Below are 20,087 nucleotides of genomic sequence, written 5' to 3'. Positions count from 1 at the left end.
AGAGAGGGACAGATAGGGACAGACAGACAGGAAGGGAAAAAGATGAGAAGCATCAATTCCTTGTTGTAGCACCTTAGTTGCTTGTTGACTGCTTTCTCATATGTGCCATGACGGGGGGGGGGGGGGGGCTACAACAGACCAAGTGACCCCTTGCTCAAGCCAGAGACCTTGCTGATGAGCCTTGCTCAAACCACATGAGCACACACGTAAGCTGGCAACCTCTGGGTTTCAAACCTGGGTCATCTGCATCCCAGTCCAATGCTCTATCCATTGTGCCACCTCCTGGTCAGGCTATGTCACTCCTCTTGATAACTCTTCAATCTTTCCCCACATCAGATAGAAAAAAAGCCAAACTGCTTATCAGAAATCACCTGGGCCCTGGCAACCACTCTGACCTCATCTCCTCTGTCACCCCTTGCCTCTTCTTCTTTAGCCATACTGGTCTTTCTTTACTTCCAGCATGTCAACCTCATTCACACCTCAGGGCTTTTTTATCTGTAGTATCTCTACCTGGAATGCTCTTTCCCTTTATCTTCCTATGTCATTCAGCAATCAGCTTCTCAGAGAGCCCCCTCTAAAGGGGCTGATTACCCAGTCTAAAATCTCAATACTATCAACCTAACATTTTATATCCCTTCTACTAATTTATCATAATATCTTCTGCATAGTTCTTTTAACTTCTCAGCCTAGAGCTGATTTCCTCTGGGCTCATTTCCTCACTGGTAAAATGAAGTAATAAATAGTACCTAGTTTACCTGGCCTGTGGTGGCGCAGTGGATAAAGCCTTAACCTGGAATGCTGAGGTGGCAAGTTCAAAACCCTGGGCTTGCCTATTCAAGGCACATATGGGAGTTGATACTTCCTGCTCCTCCTTCCCTTCTCTCTCTCTCTCTCTCTCTCTCTCTCTCTCTCCTCTCTAAAATGGATAAACAAAGACAAAAAATTTTTTTTAAATAAATAGTACCTAGTTTATAGGGTTGCTGTGAGTATTAAATGTCACGTGCTTAGCCTGACCAGGCAGTGGCACAGTAGATAGAGCATCAGACTGGGATGTGGAATAGCCAGGCTAGAAACCCCGAGGTTGCCTCATCAGGGTTGAGCAGGGGCTCACCAGCTTGAGCGAGGGGTCGCTGGCTTCAGCATGGGTTCATAAACATGACCCCGTGGTCACTGGCTTGAGGCCAAAGGTTGCTCACTTGAGCAAGAAGGGGTCACTCGCTCTGCTGTAGCCCCCCCCAAGGCATATATGAGAAAGCAATCAAATGAACTAAAAGAGACTAAGGAGACGCAATGAAGAATTGATGCTTCTCATCTCTCTCCCTTCCAGCCTGTCTGTCCTTCTCTCTGTCTCTCTAACTCTGTCATAAACAAACAAACAAACAAATAAATAAAAGTAAATGTCATGTGCATAGAACAGTGCCTGGAACACAGTGCCTGGAATATATAAATGATGATCATAGTGATGCTGGTGATGATTATTATTTTTATCATTATTTTCATTTCCACCACCTGAAACAAGGTTCTTGGAGCATATTAGAATTTTTTTGGAGTGAATGAATGAATAAACGAATGGTTGAGTGGGCGGGGGAGACCCGCATAAGGCCCCACCGCAGGAGGCCGGCCGGGTAGGGCACACTTGGGGATCACCTGGAAGCGCAGGATGATGGTCCAGACCAGCCCCAGGGTCAGCCGGTGGTTCCCATCCACGATGTCATGCGAGCCCACGTTCTCCAGGTGCACACGCTGCTCCTTCAGGAACTGGAGAGCCTTGTCCACGTTTTCCAGCGAGTGGATTCTCATGCGACCGCGCGTGGGCCTTGGCTAGGGCACCAGGTGTTGAGAGATGAAGGGCCTCACCTGTGCTCTGGACTTCACCCCTTCTGAAGACGTCCGCCCCATAGCCACACCCTCTGGATGTACAAGGCCAGTCAACACCCTTCAGACCCAAGACCCAATCCTTGGAGGCGGTCCCTTTCTTGGTTTATCCAAGTCCTAGTCCCCATCTTTTCTACCAAAGGTTCCCCTCCGGCCTGATAACTATACCTCTCACAGTTAAGCTCCGCCCGCTGCCTGTAGCCACAGTTCTGCCCTTCCATTGGAACATTGTCTTAGGCTACCAAAACCAAACCACTAGTTCCATAACCACATCCTTTCAGACCCCTGCCTGGATCCTCGCCCATTCCTATCAAGTCCCGCCCCATCCAAAGACTCTCCGGTTTTTTATATGTAGTTTATTCCTTCCAATGGCGTTTGTTTCTATTCTATAGCCATGCCCCTCGCGACTTCTAAGCTCCAGGTTTTGGACCATTAATGAATCTCTAGCTCCATCAGAACCCCATCCTTCCTGATGAAGCCCCATCAGAGCCCAAAAATACAACTGCAACGCACACAACAACCCACACACATACAAGAGTTCTGTCTGGTCCCTAAGAATCCCACGACCAAGGCCTCCACTTCCAATGACAACAATGACAACCGCATCCTCATCCACAGACCCCCTGTTAAGAGTTCTGCCCCGTTTTATAGCCATTGCCTGTTGCTACCACCCAGGAGGCCCTTCTAATAAAGCTCCTCCCTTTTCTCATAGCCCCACCCCTTCCAACCGAGCCCCACTCGAGCTCAGAGTTCCGCCCCAACCAAGGCAGAATCCTGTTCGAAGAGGCGCCTCCGGGCTCCTCACAACCAAGCTCCACCCATATGCTATAGCCCCGCCCACCGGAGCAAGGGACCCAGCAGTGAGCCAGGCTTTATCCTAGCCCAGCCCAAGACCCCAGGGCCAATCCTCTCCCCTACCCCACTCCCGCCCCCAGCCCCACAGGTCTCACCAGCTGCTCCCCGGACAGCACTTCCAGGAGCCGCGTGAGCACGAAGCCATCGCGGAGGTCGGCATAGAGGTCCCCGATGTGGCAGCCAACGCGAGCGAGGTGCGAGTTCACCCACTTAGTAAACGTTTTCTTCTGCACGGCTTCCCGCTCATCTGAAGGACAGGTTCTGATGAGCCCCAGCCTCCCCGAGGAACCTCCCCTGGAACTACCCCTTCCAGCTGCACCCCAGCCCCCCACCTCCCGCAGTTCAGGCCTAGATCTGCGCAACAAGATCTTTGTGTAGTCGGCTCCTTCTACCTGGGACGCCTTCCCTTACCTTCCGCTGCCCACCTGAAGCTTCCTTTGTCTTTTCAAGTTTTCCCGATATATCACTTCCACAAGAAGCCTTCCCTGTTTCCTACCTCAGTTGGCTCTGTTCATTCATTCAATATATATTTGAGCACCTACTATGTATCCCTCAATGTTCTAGGTTCTAAATACAGGTAGAGTTCTTCTGTCATAGAGCTCAGTTTAGCTGGGGAGCAGATAATATACTAGAGAGCTAGGGATGGACCCATGGGGGAGGGGAAGGATGACATCTGTGTTTCAGGAATATCTCTGGCTGCTGTAGGGAGAGTGGGTCAGAGAGGACAAGAATGGCAGCCAAGAGACCATGGAGGAGGCCCTGGCTGGTTGACTCAGCGGTAGAGCGTCGGCCTGGCGTGCGGGGGGGCTCGGGTTCGATTCCCGGCCAGGGCACATAGGAGAGGCGCCCATTTGCTTCTCCACCCCCCCTCCTTCCTCTCTGTCTCTCCCTTCCCCTCCCGCAGCCAAGGCTCCATTGGAGCAAAGATGGCCCGGGCGCTGGGGATGGCTCCTTGGCCTCTGCCCCAGGCGCTAGAGTGGCTCTGGTCGCGGCAGAGCGACGCCCCGGAGGGGCAGAGCATCGCCCCCTGGTGGGCGTGCCGGGTGGATCCCGGTCGGGCGCATGCGGGAGTCTGTCTGACTGTCTCTCCCCGTTTCCAGCTTCAGAAAAATACAAAAAAAAAAAAAAAAAAAAGAGAGACCATGGAGGAGATTGCGGAAGGCACTGGGGAGAGAAAGGACAAGGCAGGAGGAGGGCAGAGCTGAAGAAATGGGAGAAGAGAGCATATTGAGAGATGGAAAAGTAAGACCTGGCAACTGACAGGCTGTGGGGAATGAAGAGGAAGGAATATGCTAGACTTAATGCTCCCTGAGGGCAGGAACCCTGCCTACTGCTATGTAGCACCTGGACTGCTAACTAGACACTGCATGTCCCACATCCCTAGGGCAAGGTGTAGACAGGTTACTACTAAGAAAAGAGTAAAAAAACAAAATGAAGTCACAACGGCCAAGCTAACAAAATTATTTAAATTAAATTGGCTCAAATATGAAGAATAGATTTTTTTTTGAAAGAGAGAGAGAAAAGCGTCAACTCATTGTTTTACTTAGTAGTGCACTCATTGATTGCTTCTCACATGTGCCCTGGCCAGGGCTCAAACCTATGACCAAGGGGCAAGCCAGCAACCCTGGGATTGTGCCGGTGACCCCAGGATTGAACCAGTGACCTTGGCACTCCAGGGCGACACTCTATCCACTATGCCACTGGCCGGGGCAACAATAGATTTTATTTTACTTTAGCCTGAGGACTTAACTTTTTGAAGTTTTCAGCTATGCATCAATGCCTAGAAATAGATATAAATCCTATAAATAACCTCTAAAAAATTGGAAAAGAATGTTCATGAGAACTTAGGGGAAAATGATGTTCATGTGTCCAGACACTTGACATCTGGAAGATCACCAATTTAGACCAATACAGAAGCTGAGAAGACAGGACTGATTCTTCTCAAGAACGTACTTTTCACTCAACTTTTTTCTTTTATTCTTTTTTTTTTTTTTTTTTAAGCAAGAGAGAAAGACAGAAAGAGGGACAGACAGGGATAGACAGGCAGGGAGAGAGATGAGAAGCATCAACTCAAGAGTTCTGGCACTTTAGTTATCTATTGATTGCTTTCTCATATGTGCCTTGATGGGGGGGGGGGGCCCTCCGGCCAGCCAAGCCAGCGACCCTGGGCTCAAGCCAGTGACCTTGGGCTTCAAGCCAGGGACATTTGGGCTTCAATCCCCCAACCATGGGGTTATGTCTATAATCCCATGCTCAAGCCGGCAATCCTGTGCTCAAGCCAGTGACTCTGTGTTCAAGCTGGTGAGCCTGCATTCAAGCCAGATAAGCCCATGACCTTGGTGTTTTGAACCTGGGTCCTCAGCATCCCAGGCCAACACTCTATCTATTGCACTACACCACTGCCTGGTCAGGCTCAACTTTTTCTTTTCTTTGGAACTCTAAGTGTCACCTAGTAGTGTTTCAAGAATTGTAAATCTTAAAGACCCTTGAATAAAACTTTGTCACATAATTTTTGTGAGGTCTCCTGATTCATTTACCATTGGGTGGGGAGTGGAAGAATGTGTGCAACTTCTGCTTCACTTGCTTACAGAGAAATTGTTTGGGAGCTCTCTTACTCTTTTTCTAAATAAATGCTTTAGTACAAGCTATAATACACATACTATAAAATTTAGTCTTTTAAAATGTAAATAAAGTGTAAATTCAGTGGCTTTTAGTATATTCACAGAGTTGTACAACCATTACCACTATCTAATATAAGAATATTTTCAACACCCTAAGGAGAGATCCTGTCCCAAATAGAAGTCACTCTTCATTACCTTGTCTCTCAGCCCTAGGCAACCACTAACATATTTTGTTTCGTTCTCTTTTTTTTAACTTTTACTTAGAGGTGGGGAGGCAGAGAGACAGACTCCTACATGCACCAGGACCAGGATCCACCCAGCAAGCCCCCTACAGGGTGATGCTCTGCCCATCTGGGGCCACTGCTCTACTGCTCAGCAACTGAACTATTTTAATGCCTAAGGCGAGGCCATGGAGCCATCCTCAGCACCTAGGGCCAACTTGTTTGCTCCAATTGAGCCATGGCTGCAGGAGGAGAAGAGAGAGAAAAAAAGAGAGAGAGAGAAAGGGGTGGGGTGGAGAAGCAGATGGTCACTTCTCCTGTGTGCCCTGACTGGGAATCAAACCCAGGACTTCCACATGCCGGGCCGATGCTCTACCTCTGAGCCAACTGGCCAGGGCCATGTTTTCTGTTTCAATTAATTTCCCTATTCTGGACATATTACATAAATGAAATCACACAATATATGTCCTTGTGTGTGTCTGGTTTCTTTCACTTAGTATAATGTTTTCAAGGTTTATAGGTGTTGTAGCATGTATCAGTACTTTATTCCATTTTCTGACCAAATGATATTACATGTGTGTATATATACTACATTTTAGTTATCCACTCATCAGTTGAGGGACATTTGAGTTGTTTCCACATCTTGGCGATTATGAATAATGCTGCTAGGAACGTTAAGGTACAAGTATTTTTGTGGACACATGTTTTTAGTTATCTTGAGTATATGCTTGGTAGGTATCTTGAGTATATACATATGGCTGAGTCATATGGTAACTCTATGTTTAACCTTTTGAGAAACTGCCAGACTATTTTCCAAAGGGGCTGTACCATTTTACATTTCCATCAGCAATGTATGAGGGTTCCAATTTCCCCACATCCTTGCTACCACTTGTTATTTTCTGTTTTTTTTCTTTTTTTTTTTTTTTTTTTTTGTATTTTTCTGAAGTTGGAAATGGGGAGGCAGTCAGACAGACTCCCGCATGCGCCTGACCGGGATCCACCCACCACGCCCACCAGGGGGCGATGTTCAGCCCATCTGGGGCGAGGCTCTGCCGCAATCAGAGCCATTCTAGCGCCTGAGGCAGAGGCCACAGAGCCATCTTCAACACCCGGGAGCCATCTTTGCTCCAGTGGAGCCTTGGCTGCAGGAGGGGAAGAGAGAGACAGAGAGGAAGGAGAGGGGGAGGGGTGGAGAAGCAGATGGGCACTTCTCCTGTGTGCCCTGGCTGGGAATCGAACCCAGGACTCCCGCACGCCAGGCCGATGCTCTACCACTGAGCTAACCAGCCAGGGCATTTTCTGGGGGTTTCTTATGTATAAATTTTATTTTATTTATGTGTGTGTGTGACAGAGACAGAGAAAGACAGAGAGAGGGACAGATAGGGACAGACAGACAGGAAGGGCGAGAAGTGAGAAGCATCAATTCTTTTTTGCGGCACCTTAGTTGCTCATTGATTGCTTTCTCATATGTGCCTTGACCAGGGGGCTACAGCAGACCAAGTGACTCCTTGCTCAAGCCAGTGACATTGGGCTCAAGCTAGTAAGCTTTGTTTAAACCAGATGAGCCCACGCTCAAGCCAGCGACCTTGGGGTTTCAAACCTGGGTCCTCCGTGTCCCAATCTGATGCTCTATGCACTGCACCACCACCTGGTCAGGCTGGGTTTTTTTTAATGGACATCTTATTGGGTATGAAGTGGTATCTCAATGTGATTGTTTTAAAGTGATATTTGGAGAGAGAGGAAGGAAGAGAGACACAGAGAGAGACAGAGAGAGAAAGAGAGAGAGAAACATCAATTTGTTGTTCCACTTATTCAAGCCACAAATGGTTGATTCTTTTATGTGCCCTAACTAAGGATCGAACCTGCAACCTCAGCACGTCAGGATAACATTCTAACCAACTGAGTACACAGATAGAATCTCAATGTGATTTTGATTTGCATTTCCTTAATGATTAACAATGTTGAGTATCTTTTCACAATCTTATTGGCCATTTGTATTTCTTCTTTGGATAAATAGCTATGTGAAGCTTTGCCCACTTTTAATTGGGTTGTCTTTTTATTATCTGTACTCTTTGTTACTTCCTGTGAATCTATAATTATTTCATAATTTTAAGTTTTACCAAAAAAGGAAACTGCTGCCTACCCTTCCTCCCTCTTCCCCTGACTCCCACAGGCTTGAACATCAAGGTCCACAGAGCACAGGATGGAAGAAGAACCTGGGATCCACATTCACAGCTTGGAATGGCACCACTCTGCCAACTAGGCTGTTCACTGAGGGACTAGCTAAGAGGGAAAAATAAGCTTGGGCTCTGGTCGCAACAGAGCGACGCCCCTGAGGGGCAGAGCATCGCCCCCTGGTGGGCGTGCCGGGTGGATCCCGGTCGGGCGCATGCGGGAGTCTGACTCTCTCCCCGTTTCCAGCTTCAGAAAAATACAAAAATAAAATAAATAAATAAATAAGCTTGTAATTCTTTTAAGCCACTGTATTACTTGGGTCTCTTTGTTACAGCAGCTTAGCCTTAGGGATATTATTTACATTTTGTTACTAAATAACTCAGTAGTCACACTTTTAAGATCACACATGAGGAAGTGACGATGGAAAAGACGTTGAATTGGGAATCTGGTTATCCTGCCTTACAACACTGACGCCCATGTCAACAGTAGATTTGCCCAATGCTGACACCAAAGTGGAATTTCAGTGCATTCCCAGAGTGGTGCCTGAATGAGGACAACTGGATTCAGCTCTGCCTCTGATGACCGACTGTGGGACATGGTGAGGTCATCTTCCTACTTTAGGCCTCTATTTTCTCATTGCTAACAGGGGTTTGGAATAAATCGGGGTTTCTTCAGTGGGCCCTGGGAGAGCCTGCATATTTAGGACTCACGTTTGGAGGACAGGGATCCATAAGAATATATTTTATTTTGATTATACCTGAAAAAAATTCAAAGAAACACTTCCTGGACCAACTGAATGGCAACTTCATAAAGGACCATGTAGTGACAGCTCAGTTTTTGTGATTACAATCTTGTTATCATGGAGCTGAACTGGAATTTCCAGAACTGAAATGCCCACAGGGGCCACAAATTCTGAAATGGAAAAAACAAGCCCCTCCTCAAAGAGTCAGTGGCCACATGTCCCCTGTGCCCGGAGCCTTAAAGATGGTGGCCTGGTGCTTCCATTTCATGTGATATTCCACAAGGAGTCAAAAATCTGGATTTTTAGCCTGACCAGGCGGTGGCGCAGTGGATAGAGTGTTGGACTGGGATGCAGAGGACCCAGGTTCGAGACCCCAAGGTCGCCAGCTTGAGTGCGGGCTCATCTGGTTTGAGCAAAAAACTCACCAGCTTGAACCCAAGATCACTGGGTCCAACAAGCGGTTGCTCAGACTGCCGAAGGCCCGTGGTCAAGGCACATATGAGAAAGCAATCAATGAACAACTAAGGTGTTGCAACGCGCAATGAAAAACTAATGATTGATGCTTCTCATCTCTCTCTGTACCTGTCTGTCTGTCCCTGTCTATCCCTCTCTCTGACTCACTCTCTGTCTCTGTAAAAAAAAATCTGGATTTTTAGAGCTCTGGCAGGTTGGCTCAGTGGTAGAGCATCGGCCTGGCATGCGGGGGACCCGGGTTTGATTCCCGGCCAGGGCACACAGGAGAAGCGCCCATTTGCTTCTCCACCCCCCACCCCCTCCTTCCTCTCTGTCTCTCTCTTCCCCTCCCGCAGCCAAGGCTCCATTGGAGCAAAGATGGCCTGGCAGCTGGGGATGGCTCTTTGGCCTCTGCCCCAGGTGCTAGAGTGGCTCTGGTCACGGCAGAGCGACGCCCCGGAGGGGCAGAGCATCGCCCCCTGGTGGGTGTGCCGGGTGGATCCCGGTCGGGCGCATGCGGGAGTCTGTCTGACTGTCTCTCCCCGTTTCCAGCTTCAGAAAGAAAAAAAAAAAATCTGGATTTTTAAAAAGACAAAATCTCCCTGTTCTGTTTTTTGTTTTGTTTTGTTTTGTTTTTGACAGAGACAGAGAGAGAGAGTCAGAGAGAGGGGCAGATATGGACAGACAGACAGGAAGAAAGAGAGATGAGAAGCATCAATTTTAGTTATAGCTCCTTAGTTCAGTGGTTCTCAAAGTGTGTGTCAGGTTGCACTGGTGCACCCTAGAAGATTTCCAGGTGCGCCCTATGGTTTTCCAGAGAAATATGTGCCTGTTGGGGACCAAAAAACCAAGAGGGTTTTGGAGTTTAGATTTTGGGGGGACAGAGGTGTGGGGAATTGACTGAAAGTTAACAGTCTGTCCAACCCCCTACCTCACTTGCCTGATTAGGTTGCAAAAGGCTGCTAAGCTGTGGTGCTGGATTGTTGACACTACCCGCCATGTTCCCTGGAAAGACTGGAGGCAAGTTTCTTCTATCCTTTGTTTGGTGTAGTTAAGATGATATGTATGGTGGGGGTTTTATGCACTCAACACAATTAAGAAAAAAAAGAGAGGAATTCTTCAATGTATTGACAAGGAAATGAGTTTGCCTTTCAAATATATGCCCAAACATTGAAGAAATTGCTAGGACACATCAGGCTCATGTTTCTCATCAACACAAGAATCAAAAAACTTGCCTGACCAGGCAGTGGTGCAGTGGATAGAGCATCGGACTGGGATGCGGAGAACCCAGGTTCGAGACCCTGAGGTTGCCAGCTTGAGCGCGGGCTCATCTGGTTTGAGCAAAGCTCACCAGCTTGGACCCAAGGTTGCTGGGTTGAGCAAGGGGTTACTCTGTCTGCTGTAGCCCCACGGTTAAGGCACATATGAGAAAGCAATCAATGAACAACTACGATGTCGCAACGAAAAACTTATGATTGATGCTTCTCATCTCTCTCCATTCCTGTCTGTCTGTCCCTATCTGTCCCTCTCTCTGACTCTCTCTCTGTCTCTGTAAAAAAAAAAAAAAAAAGAATAAAAAAAACTTAACACATTTGCACCGAGACCTGCCGAATTTACTAAATCTTACTAAGAATGTATATACATATATAAAAAGATAACTGTTTTGTCATTTTTTTTTTCAGAGACAGTGCGAGAGTCAGAGAGAGGGACAGATAGGGACAGACAGACTGGAACGGAGAGATGAGAAGCATCAAGCATCAGTTTTTCATTGTGGCACCTTAGTTGTTCATTGCTTTCTCATATGTGCCTTGACTGTGGGGCTACAGCAGACAGAGTAACCCCTTGCTCAAGCCAGCGACCTTGGGTCCAAGCTGGTGAGCTTTGCTCAAACCAGATGAGCCCGCGCTCAAGCTGGTGACCTTGAGGTCTCGAACCTGGGTTCTCCGCATCCCAGTTCGATGCTCTATCCACTGCGCCACCGCCTGGCCAGGCTTTTGTCATTTTTTCATTTTTTTAATCCCTCTTTTTTACGAATTCTAAAAAGCATAACTCAAAAAATGTAACAGAAAAATATTGTTTTAACGTCAGAATAAATTTAATTTTGTCGTATTTATTTTGTTTAATTACCATAAAAGCACTTTATATTTTTTCTTTAATATTTGACTTAATTATTATAACATATTTCTCAGAAATTTGTATATAGTGCACCTACAATTATTTGTAGGATATTAAATGTGCCCAACTTTAAAAAGTTTGAGAACTACTGCCTTAGTTGTTCATTGATTACTTTCTCATATGTGCCTGGACCAGAGGCTACAGCAGAGTGAGCGACCCCTTGCTCAAGCCAGCGACCTTGGGCTCAAGCCATCGACCATGGGGTCATGTCTATGATCCCACGCTCAAACCAGTGACCCCTTGCTCAAGCTGGTGAGTCCGCGCTCAAGCCAGTGACCTTTGATTTCAAACCTGGGTCCTCCGCACCCAATCTGATGCTCTATCCACTGCACCACTGCCCAGTCAGGCAAAATCTCCGGGTTCTTCAATGTTGGCAACTGATTTATGCTTTTATAAAACACAGCAGAAATGAAACCAAACATGTCCCTGAGTGCCACTTCTAACCTAAGATGACATTAAGTGTTTACCATTGGTAAGTGTGTCTGGCTAGAGTGCAAGGAGTCTTCTGTTTGCCCTTCTAGCACTACCTGCCACTCTTCTGCACCTGCTCTTGTATAGATTGTATGAAGGGGCTCCCCAGCCCTCAAAAGCCTCAGACTTTCGGCCTGACCTGTGGTGGCGCAGTGGATAAAGCATCGACCTGGAAATGCTGAGGTCACTGGTTCAAAACCCTGGACTTGCCTGGTCAAGGCACATATGGGAGTTGATGCTTCCAGCTCCCCCCCCCCTTCTCTCTCTCTCTGTCTCTCCCTATCCTCTCTAAAAAGAATAAACAAAAACTTAAAAAAAAAAAAGCCTCAGACTTTCTATTGGATGTAGACGGCAGATGAGAGGAGAGAAGGAAGACCAAGAAATGTATTCCCTCCTTGCCTGACCAGCTTCCAGTGGTGTCTGACTCCTCTCTTGCATCCCCTGCTCCCTCTGGGAAAGGCTCTCTCCCATCTCACCAGTACCTGCCCTGCCTCAGCCTCTAGGGATCCCCACTGCCCACACTTCCATAAATAGCCCCTTTATTAAACTTCTCTATTTTGTCCCTTTGATGTTTGAGGGGCCACCTGCTTCCTGTTAGGGCTCTAGCTGGCACAGATGCCTTTAGCTGTCAAGACTCTGAGCCAAATGACAACTGTCCTACCTCTGCTATGTGCTCATATTGAGTTATTTTATCATTTGTATATGCTTCTCCACTGTGGCAATCACCAATTACAAGTGAAGTACATGTCCTTAGAGTAAGACTTTATTCACATATTTAATACATTGAGATTTTCATAGAGCAAAGAAAGAACTACTCCTTTATCCATTACTGATAAAGGAGAAAGAATATAGAGACACTTAATATGTAAATGATACATTTCAATCTTAGTTTGGGAATAGTTAGGAAGCTGGAGAATACCAAGTATTGGTGGGACTACAGGAATATCATAAATACAGGAATATCATGAGGGCATGCCTACTGATGCAAGCTATAGACTGGCACTACCATTCTGAAAATAATCGGAATCAAATTAAGTTAGTGCACACCCCCATGACCCAGTAATTCTTTTCCCTATGTGTTCCCAAAACTTTTTTTTTTTTTTTGTATTTTTCTGAAGCTGGAAACGGGGAGAGACAGTCAGACAGACTCCCGCATGCGCCCGACCAGGATCCACCCGGCACGCCCAACAGGGACGACGCTCTGTCCACCAGGGGGCGATGCTCTGCCCCTCCGGGGCGTAGCTCTGCCACGGCCAGAGCCACTCTAGCGCCTGGGGCAGAGGCCAAGGAGCCATCCCCAGCGCCCGGGCCATCTTTGCTCCAATGGAGCCTCGCTGCGGGAGGGGAAGAGAGAGACAGAGAGGAAGGAGGAGGGGGTGGAGAAGCAAATGGGCGCTTTTCCTATGTGCCCTGGCCAGTAATCGAACCCGGGTCCCCCGCACGCCAGGCCGACGCTCTACCGCTGAGCCAACCGATCAGAGCCCCAAAACTTTTTTACACTGGTTCATTGCATGAAGGAGAATGTCTAACGCACTGCTATTTGGGGATGGGGTGGCGGGGAACAGATTCGGGGTTGGAGGTGTAGACAGACATGAGCAGAGCAAGGACTATAGGCCAGGCAGAAAAGGCCACCAGGGCAGAGAGCCCCAGGTGCCTAACAAAGGGCAAAACTGGGAAAACAAGGACCTCGCCCCCGGCATGACCTTTCCCCCCTTAGTGGGTCATGCAGTTTAGATGCCTTGATTTCATATCTCTGGTCATGGGATTCAGACACTCCTCTGACCTCTCCTCCCCTAGCACATTGGTAGTCATGTGGTTTTAGACCCGTTAGAGGAGGAACAAACAAGAAATCCAGAGAACAGCAATTCAGCATTAACCCCTGGAGATAACATCTAGGCCTCAGAAGTTTTTCAGCTCCAGGCCCAGAAAAGCAGCAAAACCAGACACTGGAAATCCACAGCTGACCTCAGGACCAGCTACATGGACTAATAACCCCCTGCCTTGGCGCTGACCAATCAGTGGAGAACATGACCCTAAAAGACACACCTGGAGAGCTGATGAATAGTCTATTGAGACCCTTCCCTGGGCTCTCCCCTAAAATCTCCACCCTTAAAATTCCTTAGGACTGAGGTCCCAGAGTGCTCTCCCTTCTGGGAGCACAGCCATACCGTCCCCCTCTCTTCTCCCCAGGCATGTTTTCCTTGCCCCTCTGTTCCTCTTAAGCTCTAAGGGAACCTATGAGACTTGCAACCAAAGGAGCAGTGGGCAACAGCAGCTCACCCCAGGCTAATCCTCTGATCCTGTCTCTAAGGTCCACTTTTTTCTAACTTTCTTCTTGCATGGCCAATATTCTTTCTTTGCTTGCTACACTTATCTGTAAACTGAATTCTTTCTCTCTTTTTTTTCTTTCTTTTTTTTTTTCATTTTTCCGAAGCTGGAAAGGGGGAGGCAGTCAGACAGACTCTCGCATGCGCCCGACCAGGATCTACCCAGCACGCCCACCAGGGGGCAATGCTTTGCTCCTCTGGGGTGTCGCTCTGTTGTGTCCAGAGCCACTCTAGCGCCTGAGGCAGAGGCCACAGAGCCATCCCCAGCGCCCAGGCCATCTTTGCTCCAATGGAGCCTCGCTGCGGGAGGGGAAGAGAGAGACAGAGAGGAAGGAGAGGGGGAGGGGTGGAGAAGCAAATGGGCGCCTCTCCTGTGTGCCCTGGCCGGGAATCGAACCTGGGACTCCTGCATGCCAGGCTGACACTCTACCGCTGAGCCAACTGGCCAGGGCCTGAATTCTTTCTCTTAAGAAGACAAGAATCAAGGTCTCACCTTACCAGTGGTGGTGCAGTGGATAGAGCATTGACCTGGGACACTGAGGTCCCAGGTTTGAAGTGCTGAGATCACTGACTTGAGCGTGGGCTCATCTGGCTTGAGCTCGGACTCATCCAGCTTGAGCATGGGATCACTGAGATAATCCCATGGTCACTGGCTTGAGCCCAAAGGTCACTGCCTTCAAGCCCAAGATCACAGACTTGAGCAAGGGGTCACTGGCTCTTCTGGAGCACCCCTGGTCAAGGCATATATACGAAACAATCAATGAGCAACTAAAGTGCTGCAACTACTAGTTGATGCTTTTCATCTCTCCCTTCCTGTCTGTCTCTCTCAAAGAAAAAAAAAAGTCAAGTTCTCATTGCTCCCCCTATAACAGAGACAGCCTGGTTGTCCATCACTTGGAAGGGGATGCGTCATATATGATGAATGGACAACATGGACTCCACGCAGTGAGAAATAACAGATTAGATGTATACAGAACCACAAGGATGAGTGAGAAAAATCATGCAGAAAATGCAATCTAGAATATGACAAAAGCCTGACCAGGTGGTGGCGCAGTGGATAGAGCATCAGACTGGGATGCAGAGGACCCAGGTTCAAGACTCCGAGGTCACCAGCTTGAGTGCAGGCTCATCTGGTTAGAACAAAAGCCCACCAGCTTGAACCCAAGGTCGCTGGCTCCAGCAAGGGGTTACTCGGTCTGCTGAAGGCCCACGGCCAAGGCACATATGAGAAAGCAATCAATGAACAACTAAAGTGTCGCAACGAAAAACTAATGATTGATGCTTCTCATCTCTCTCCATTTCTGTCTGTCTGTCCCTGTCTATCCCTCTCTCTGACTCACTCTCTGTCTCTGTAAAAAAAAATAAACAAATAAAAATTTAGAATATGACAAAACTTGCAATAGTCAGTAATAACTGCACAGACAAACCCATGCATGTAAGGTTTCCACATTTATCACAAAGTGACATAGCAGTTCAGGAGTGTAAAGCCAGTAGCCGCGGCGATCATCACAACCACCTGGCTCTTGCAGGTTCCCATTTAATTCAGGCAGATCGTAATGAATCAACGGAGCCAAGAACTGGTGGGCCATCCTTTATTCCTGCTCGTAACCAGCGGGTGAGAAAATACACACAGCGGGAAAACACTTCCCTTTCCATTCAGGGCTCCCAAAGCCACTGACTTTCTCCAGCTTTTTCCTAGAATCAAAGGCCTCACTCAGTCCCCTCTGCACACCTCCATCTTGCTCCCTGCCTCCTCTGCAACCACGTGGCCTCTCTTCCCCTTTTAAAACTTTATGGTACAAAAGCCCTCCCCCAGCACACATTAGCATAACCAAGCCCTTTTCCAAGCATGAAAGCAATTAGCCACCCAATGTGGGCAGCACCATTTCTGATAAAAGTAAGCAAAACCAAACAACACAAATTTCACAAACTTATTTGCCCAAGAAGGAGGGAAAGGAAAGTCTTTTCAATAAAAGGAACTGAGTTGCCTGACCAGGCGGTGGCACAGTGGATAGAGTGTCGAACTGGGGTGCAGAGGACCCAGGTTCGAGACCCCGAGGTCGCCAGCTTGAGCGTGGGCTCATCTGGCTTGAGCAAAAAGCTCACCAGCTTGGACCCAAGGTCACTGGCATGACCAGTCTCCTGAAGGCCCACGGTCAAGGCACGTGTGAGAAAGCAATCAATGAACAACTAAGGAGTTGCAACGAAAAACTGATGATTGATGCTTCTCATCTCTCTCCATTCCTGTCTGTCTGTCCCTATCTATCCCTCTCTCTGACTCTCTCTCTGTCTCTGTAAAAAATAAATAAATAAATAATAATAATAATAATAAAAAAAAATTGGGAAAAAAAAGAAGCTGAGTCAACTGGATATCCATTTGGGAGGAAAAAATGACCTTGACCCATATGCACTGTACACAATAGTAAATATAATATATATCATTTGCGTAATAAGTTTAAATGTGAAAGAAATACAGCAAGGCTTTTAGAAGAAAACATCAAAGAATATCTCCATGACATTGGAGTAGGCAAATATATCTTAAAGAAAACACAAAATGTTAGCCATACAGAAAATAATTATTAAATCAGACTACATTTAAATGAAGAAATTTTGTTTATCAAAATACACCATTAAGTAAGGTGACCAATCGTCCTCCTTTAGGGAGGACAGTCCTTCTTTCATAAGTTCCGTCCTCCCTCAAAAAGTGTCCTCCTACATGTCCTCCTTTTTGATTTTGGAAGACTAATCTATAAATGTCTATATTTGATTGATGCAGAGTCGATCCATTGCATATGATGTGACGTATTTGTATCTAAATGAGTACTTTTTTCTTAGAATTATTATTAAAATTAATAGGCATGTAAGCATAATTATAATATAAAATATTACAAATGTTTTATTATGCATTTATCATATTATAGTGTATTGTTGCAATGAATAAAATGTTTCTTTTATTTACAATATTGTTTTCTTCCATTTATTTTTGTCCTCCTTTTCGTTGTAAAAAAGTTGGTCACCTTACATTAAGAGAATGAAAAGACAAGCCACAGAGTGGGAGAGAATAGTCACAACACATATATCTAAGGACTTGGATCCAGAATATATAAGAACACCTTAAAATAATCAGAAAAAAGCAGGAAAATAGGCTAAACACTTGAATGGGCACTTCACAGGATGTGCAAATAGATAATAAACATATGAAAAGGAGCTCCACCTCATTAGTTGTTATTAGTCATCAGGAAAATGCAAATTAAAACCACAACAGAAAGCACACCCACCAGAAAGTCTAAAAGTAAAAAAAATGACCATAGCAAGGTTTGGGTGTACACCAACTCAATCTCTCATACACTGCAGGGAGGAGTGTATAATGCTATATATTTAATATAACCTGGCAGTTTCTACTTAAATTATATATACACCTACCCCATGACCCAACACTGTCACTCTGGGGTGGGTCGAAGCCAATCAGAAATGAGCACTTATGCCCACCAAAAACATGTTCTAGAAATTTTAGAGCAGTGATGTATTAGAGCCTTTTCAATACTAGCAATTACTAGTTTGCAATAGTCTAGTTTGTGAGAGCCCTAACCTAGAAGCAACCCAAATGCCCCTCAACAGGTCCCTGGATGAGCTGTGACATAGTCATACTGTGGAATACTACACAGCAATGAAAGAACACCTAAAAGTACAGGCAAACAGGGATGAGTCTCACAGGCAGAGTGTTGTGCGACTGAAGATAGACACAAAACAGTGCACACTGCATGACTCCATTTATATGGAGTTCAAACACTAGCAAAAAGGAATGTGTGCTGTTAGAAGGGAGGACAGTGGCTGAGAGGGGCCTGTCTGGGCTGTCATATTCTGTTTTCTTATCTGGGGGCTGGTTGAAAGAGGATGCTCATTTGTGGAAATGCTGGACATTCATGATTTTTTGCCTTTCTGCATGCCTGTAATACTTTAATAAAGAGTTAAATATATGTCTGCAGGCACACTAATTAGCAATGCACATTTTATAAAATCATCTACATGTGAAGAAAAGGATGTCATCAAACTTATGTACTAGAGTCTGACTGGGTGGTGGTGCAGTGGATAGAGTGTCAGACTGGGATGTGGAGGACTCAGGTTTGAGACCCCGAGGTAGCCAGCTTGAGCGTGGGCTCATCTGGTTTGAGCAAAGCTCACCAGCTTGACGAGCAAGGGGTTACTCGGTCTGCTGCAGCCCCGCAGTCAAGGCACATATGAGAAAGCAATCAATGAACAACTGAAGTGTCGCAACAAAAAACTAATAATTGATGCTTCTCATCTCTCTCCTTTCCTGTCTGTCTGTCCCTGTCCATCCCTCTCTCTGACTCTCTCTCTGTCACTGTAAAAAACAACAACAAAAAACAAAAACAAACTATGTACTAGAGCCTGACTAGGCAGTGGTGCAGTGGATAGAGCATCGAACTAGGATGCACAAGACTCAGGTTCAAAACCCCGAGGTCGCCAGCTCGAGCCGAGGCTCACCAGCCTGAGCGAGGGGTCACTGGCTTGAGTGTAGGATTATAAACATGACCCTATGGTTGCTGGCTTGAGCCCAAGGTTGCTGGTTTGAGCAAGGGGTCACTCGCTCTGCTGTAGCCCCCCCCCATCAAGGCACTTGTGGGAAAGCAATCAATGAACAACTAAGGAGACTAAGGAACTGCAACAAAGAATTGATGCTTCTCATCTCTCCCTTCCTGCCTGTCTGTCCCTATCTGTCCCTCTCTCTGTCTTTGTCACACTCACACACACACACACACAAAAGAAAACTCTCCAAGCAATGAATCCAATTTCTTAACTGTCTTCATGCAAAAGCATGTTAGGGAGGACTGCTCAAAGATTTTGCCTTAGTTTGAATGGACAAAAAAAATGAGAGAAGCAGGATGCAAATGGAAATGCATCCTAGCAGTCTAGGTCAATTAGCATTAAAAAATAATTTTTTAAAAGATTTTATTCATTTTAGAGAGAAGAGTGAGAAAGAAAGTGAGAGGGGGGAGGAGCAGAAAGCATCAACTTCCATATGTGCCTTGACTAGGCAAGCCCAGGGTTTCTAACCCGCGACCTCAGCGTTACAGGTCGACACTTTATCCACCATGCCACCACAGCTCAGGCCCCATATTAACATTTTGAGCAGCAACATGGTTTTACAGAATAGCAGCGGCCCCAAGTTACTATTAATATGAATGATACCAGTTTTGTGATTGAGGTTTGGAGTCCAATATTATGCGTTTTAGTTGTAGAGAACTGTAGGCATAAAAGATATAAACAGAATCAGGTGTTTGTGCCCATTTAAGAAGCTACGGTTATCATAACCTAAGTAGATACAGGGAGTGTATGAAAAATATTTTTTTCTAAAAGGAGATCTCTACATTTCTCTAGACTAGATGCTCTCTGAGGTCCAGCGCTGACATTCTGAGTCAGTGGTCCTAAGATTTGAAGAGTCCTTGATCTTCGTGTTACCACATCCCACTTCTGCTTGAAATCTTACTACAGTTTCCTGGTGTCCTCATACCCTTCATGATGGCCTACAAGGCCCTTCAATATTTTCCTACTGGCTCCTTTCCCATCATCATTTACCTTCCATCCATCACTCAAGTCACTCTCAAAAGCATGCTCTGTTTCCTCTGCCTGGAATAATCTCTCACTCTCCACACCAGAGTTTCACTATTTTTTATCCTTTGGGCCTCAACTTAGACAGCTCCTCCTCCAGGAAGCACTCTTTGACTCTCCAGACTCAATAAGGCACTTCATCTGGACTCCTACCACACCCAGGGCTTCCCCATCACAGCCCTGTGCCTGTGCCTCCCCCATCCTGGCTCTCCCCCGTCCTTCTCTTCACTATCTGACTGAATCTAACTCTTGCACTGGACCAGCAGGACTGGAGCTGGCTCAGTCGCCACTACGCTCCTCATATTGTTCAGCAGAGGCCAGGCACAGAGCAGGCACCAAATAAATATTTTGTGGATGAAATAATAACTTCTGGAATTTTAAGTTGGTATGTTCCCAAGTTTTTAAGCTTCTAAGAACCTGAAGGTATGATTTGATTTTTTTTTAATATTTTTTAAATTCATTTTAGAGAGGAGAGGGAGAGACTGAGAGAGAGAGAGAGGAGAGACAGAGAGAGAGAGAAGGGGGGAGGAACTGCAAGCAT

The 20,087-nt window shown here is 46.4% G+C and overlaps 1 protein-coding gene across 1 annotated transcript in view; it reads right to left on the bottom strand.

Annotated features, from left to right (window-relative positions):
• SPTBN4 (spectrin beta, non-erythrocytic 4) overlaps positions 1 to 20,087 on the bottom strand; it is a 95,486-nt gene that overhangs the window by 69,932 nt on the left and 5,467 nt on the right. The window contains exons 3-4 of the mRNA XM_066242476.1: positions 2,826 to 2,977; positions 1,648 to 1,821 (exon numbers count right to left, since the gene is read on the bottom strand). Of these exons, the coding sequence (XP_066098573.1) occupies positions 1,648 to 1,821; positions 2,826 to 2,977 (326 nt within the window). The remainder of the gene's footprint in view (positions 1 to 1,647; positions 1,822 to 2,825; positions 2,978 to 20,087) is intronic.

This window comes from Saccopteryx bilineata, chromosome 9 (assembly GCF_036850765.1).
Source record: "Saccopteryx bilineata isolate mSacBil1 chromosome 9, mSacBil1_pri_phased_curated, whole genome shotgun sequence".
NCBI lineage: Eukaryota > Metazoa > Chordata > Mammalia > Chiroptera > Emballonuridae > Saccopteryx > Saccopteryx bilineata.
This window is presented reverse-complemented; position numbering and strand designations above follow the sequence as displayed.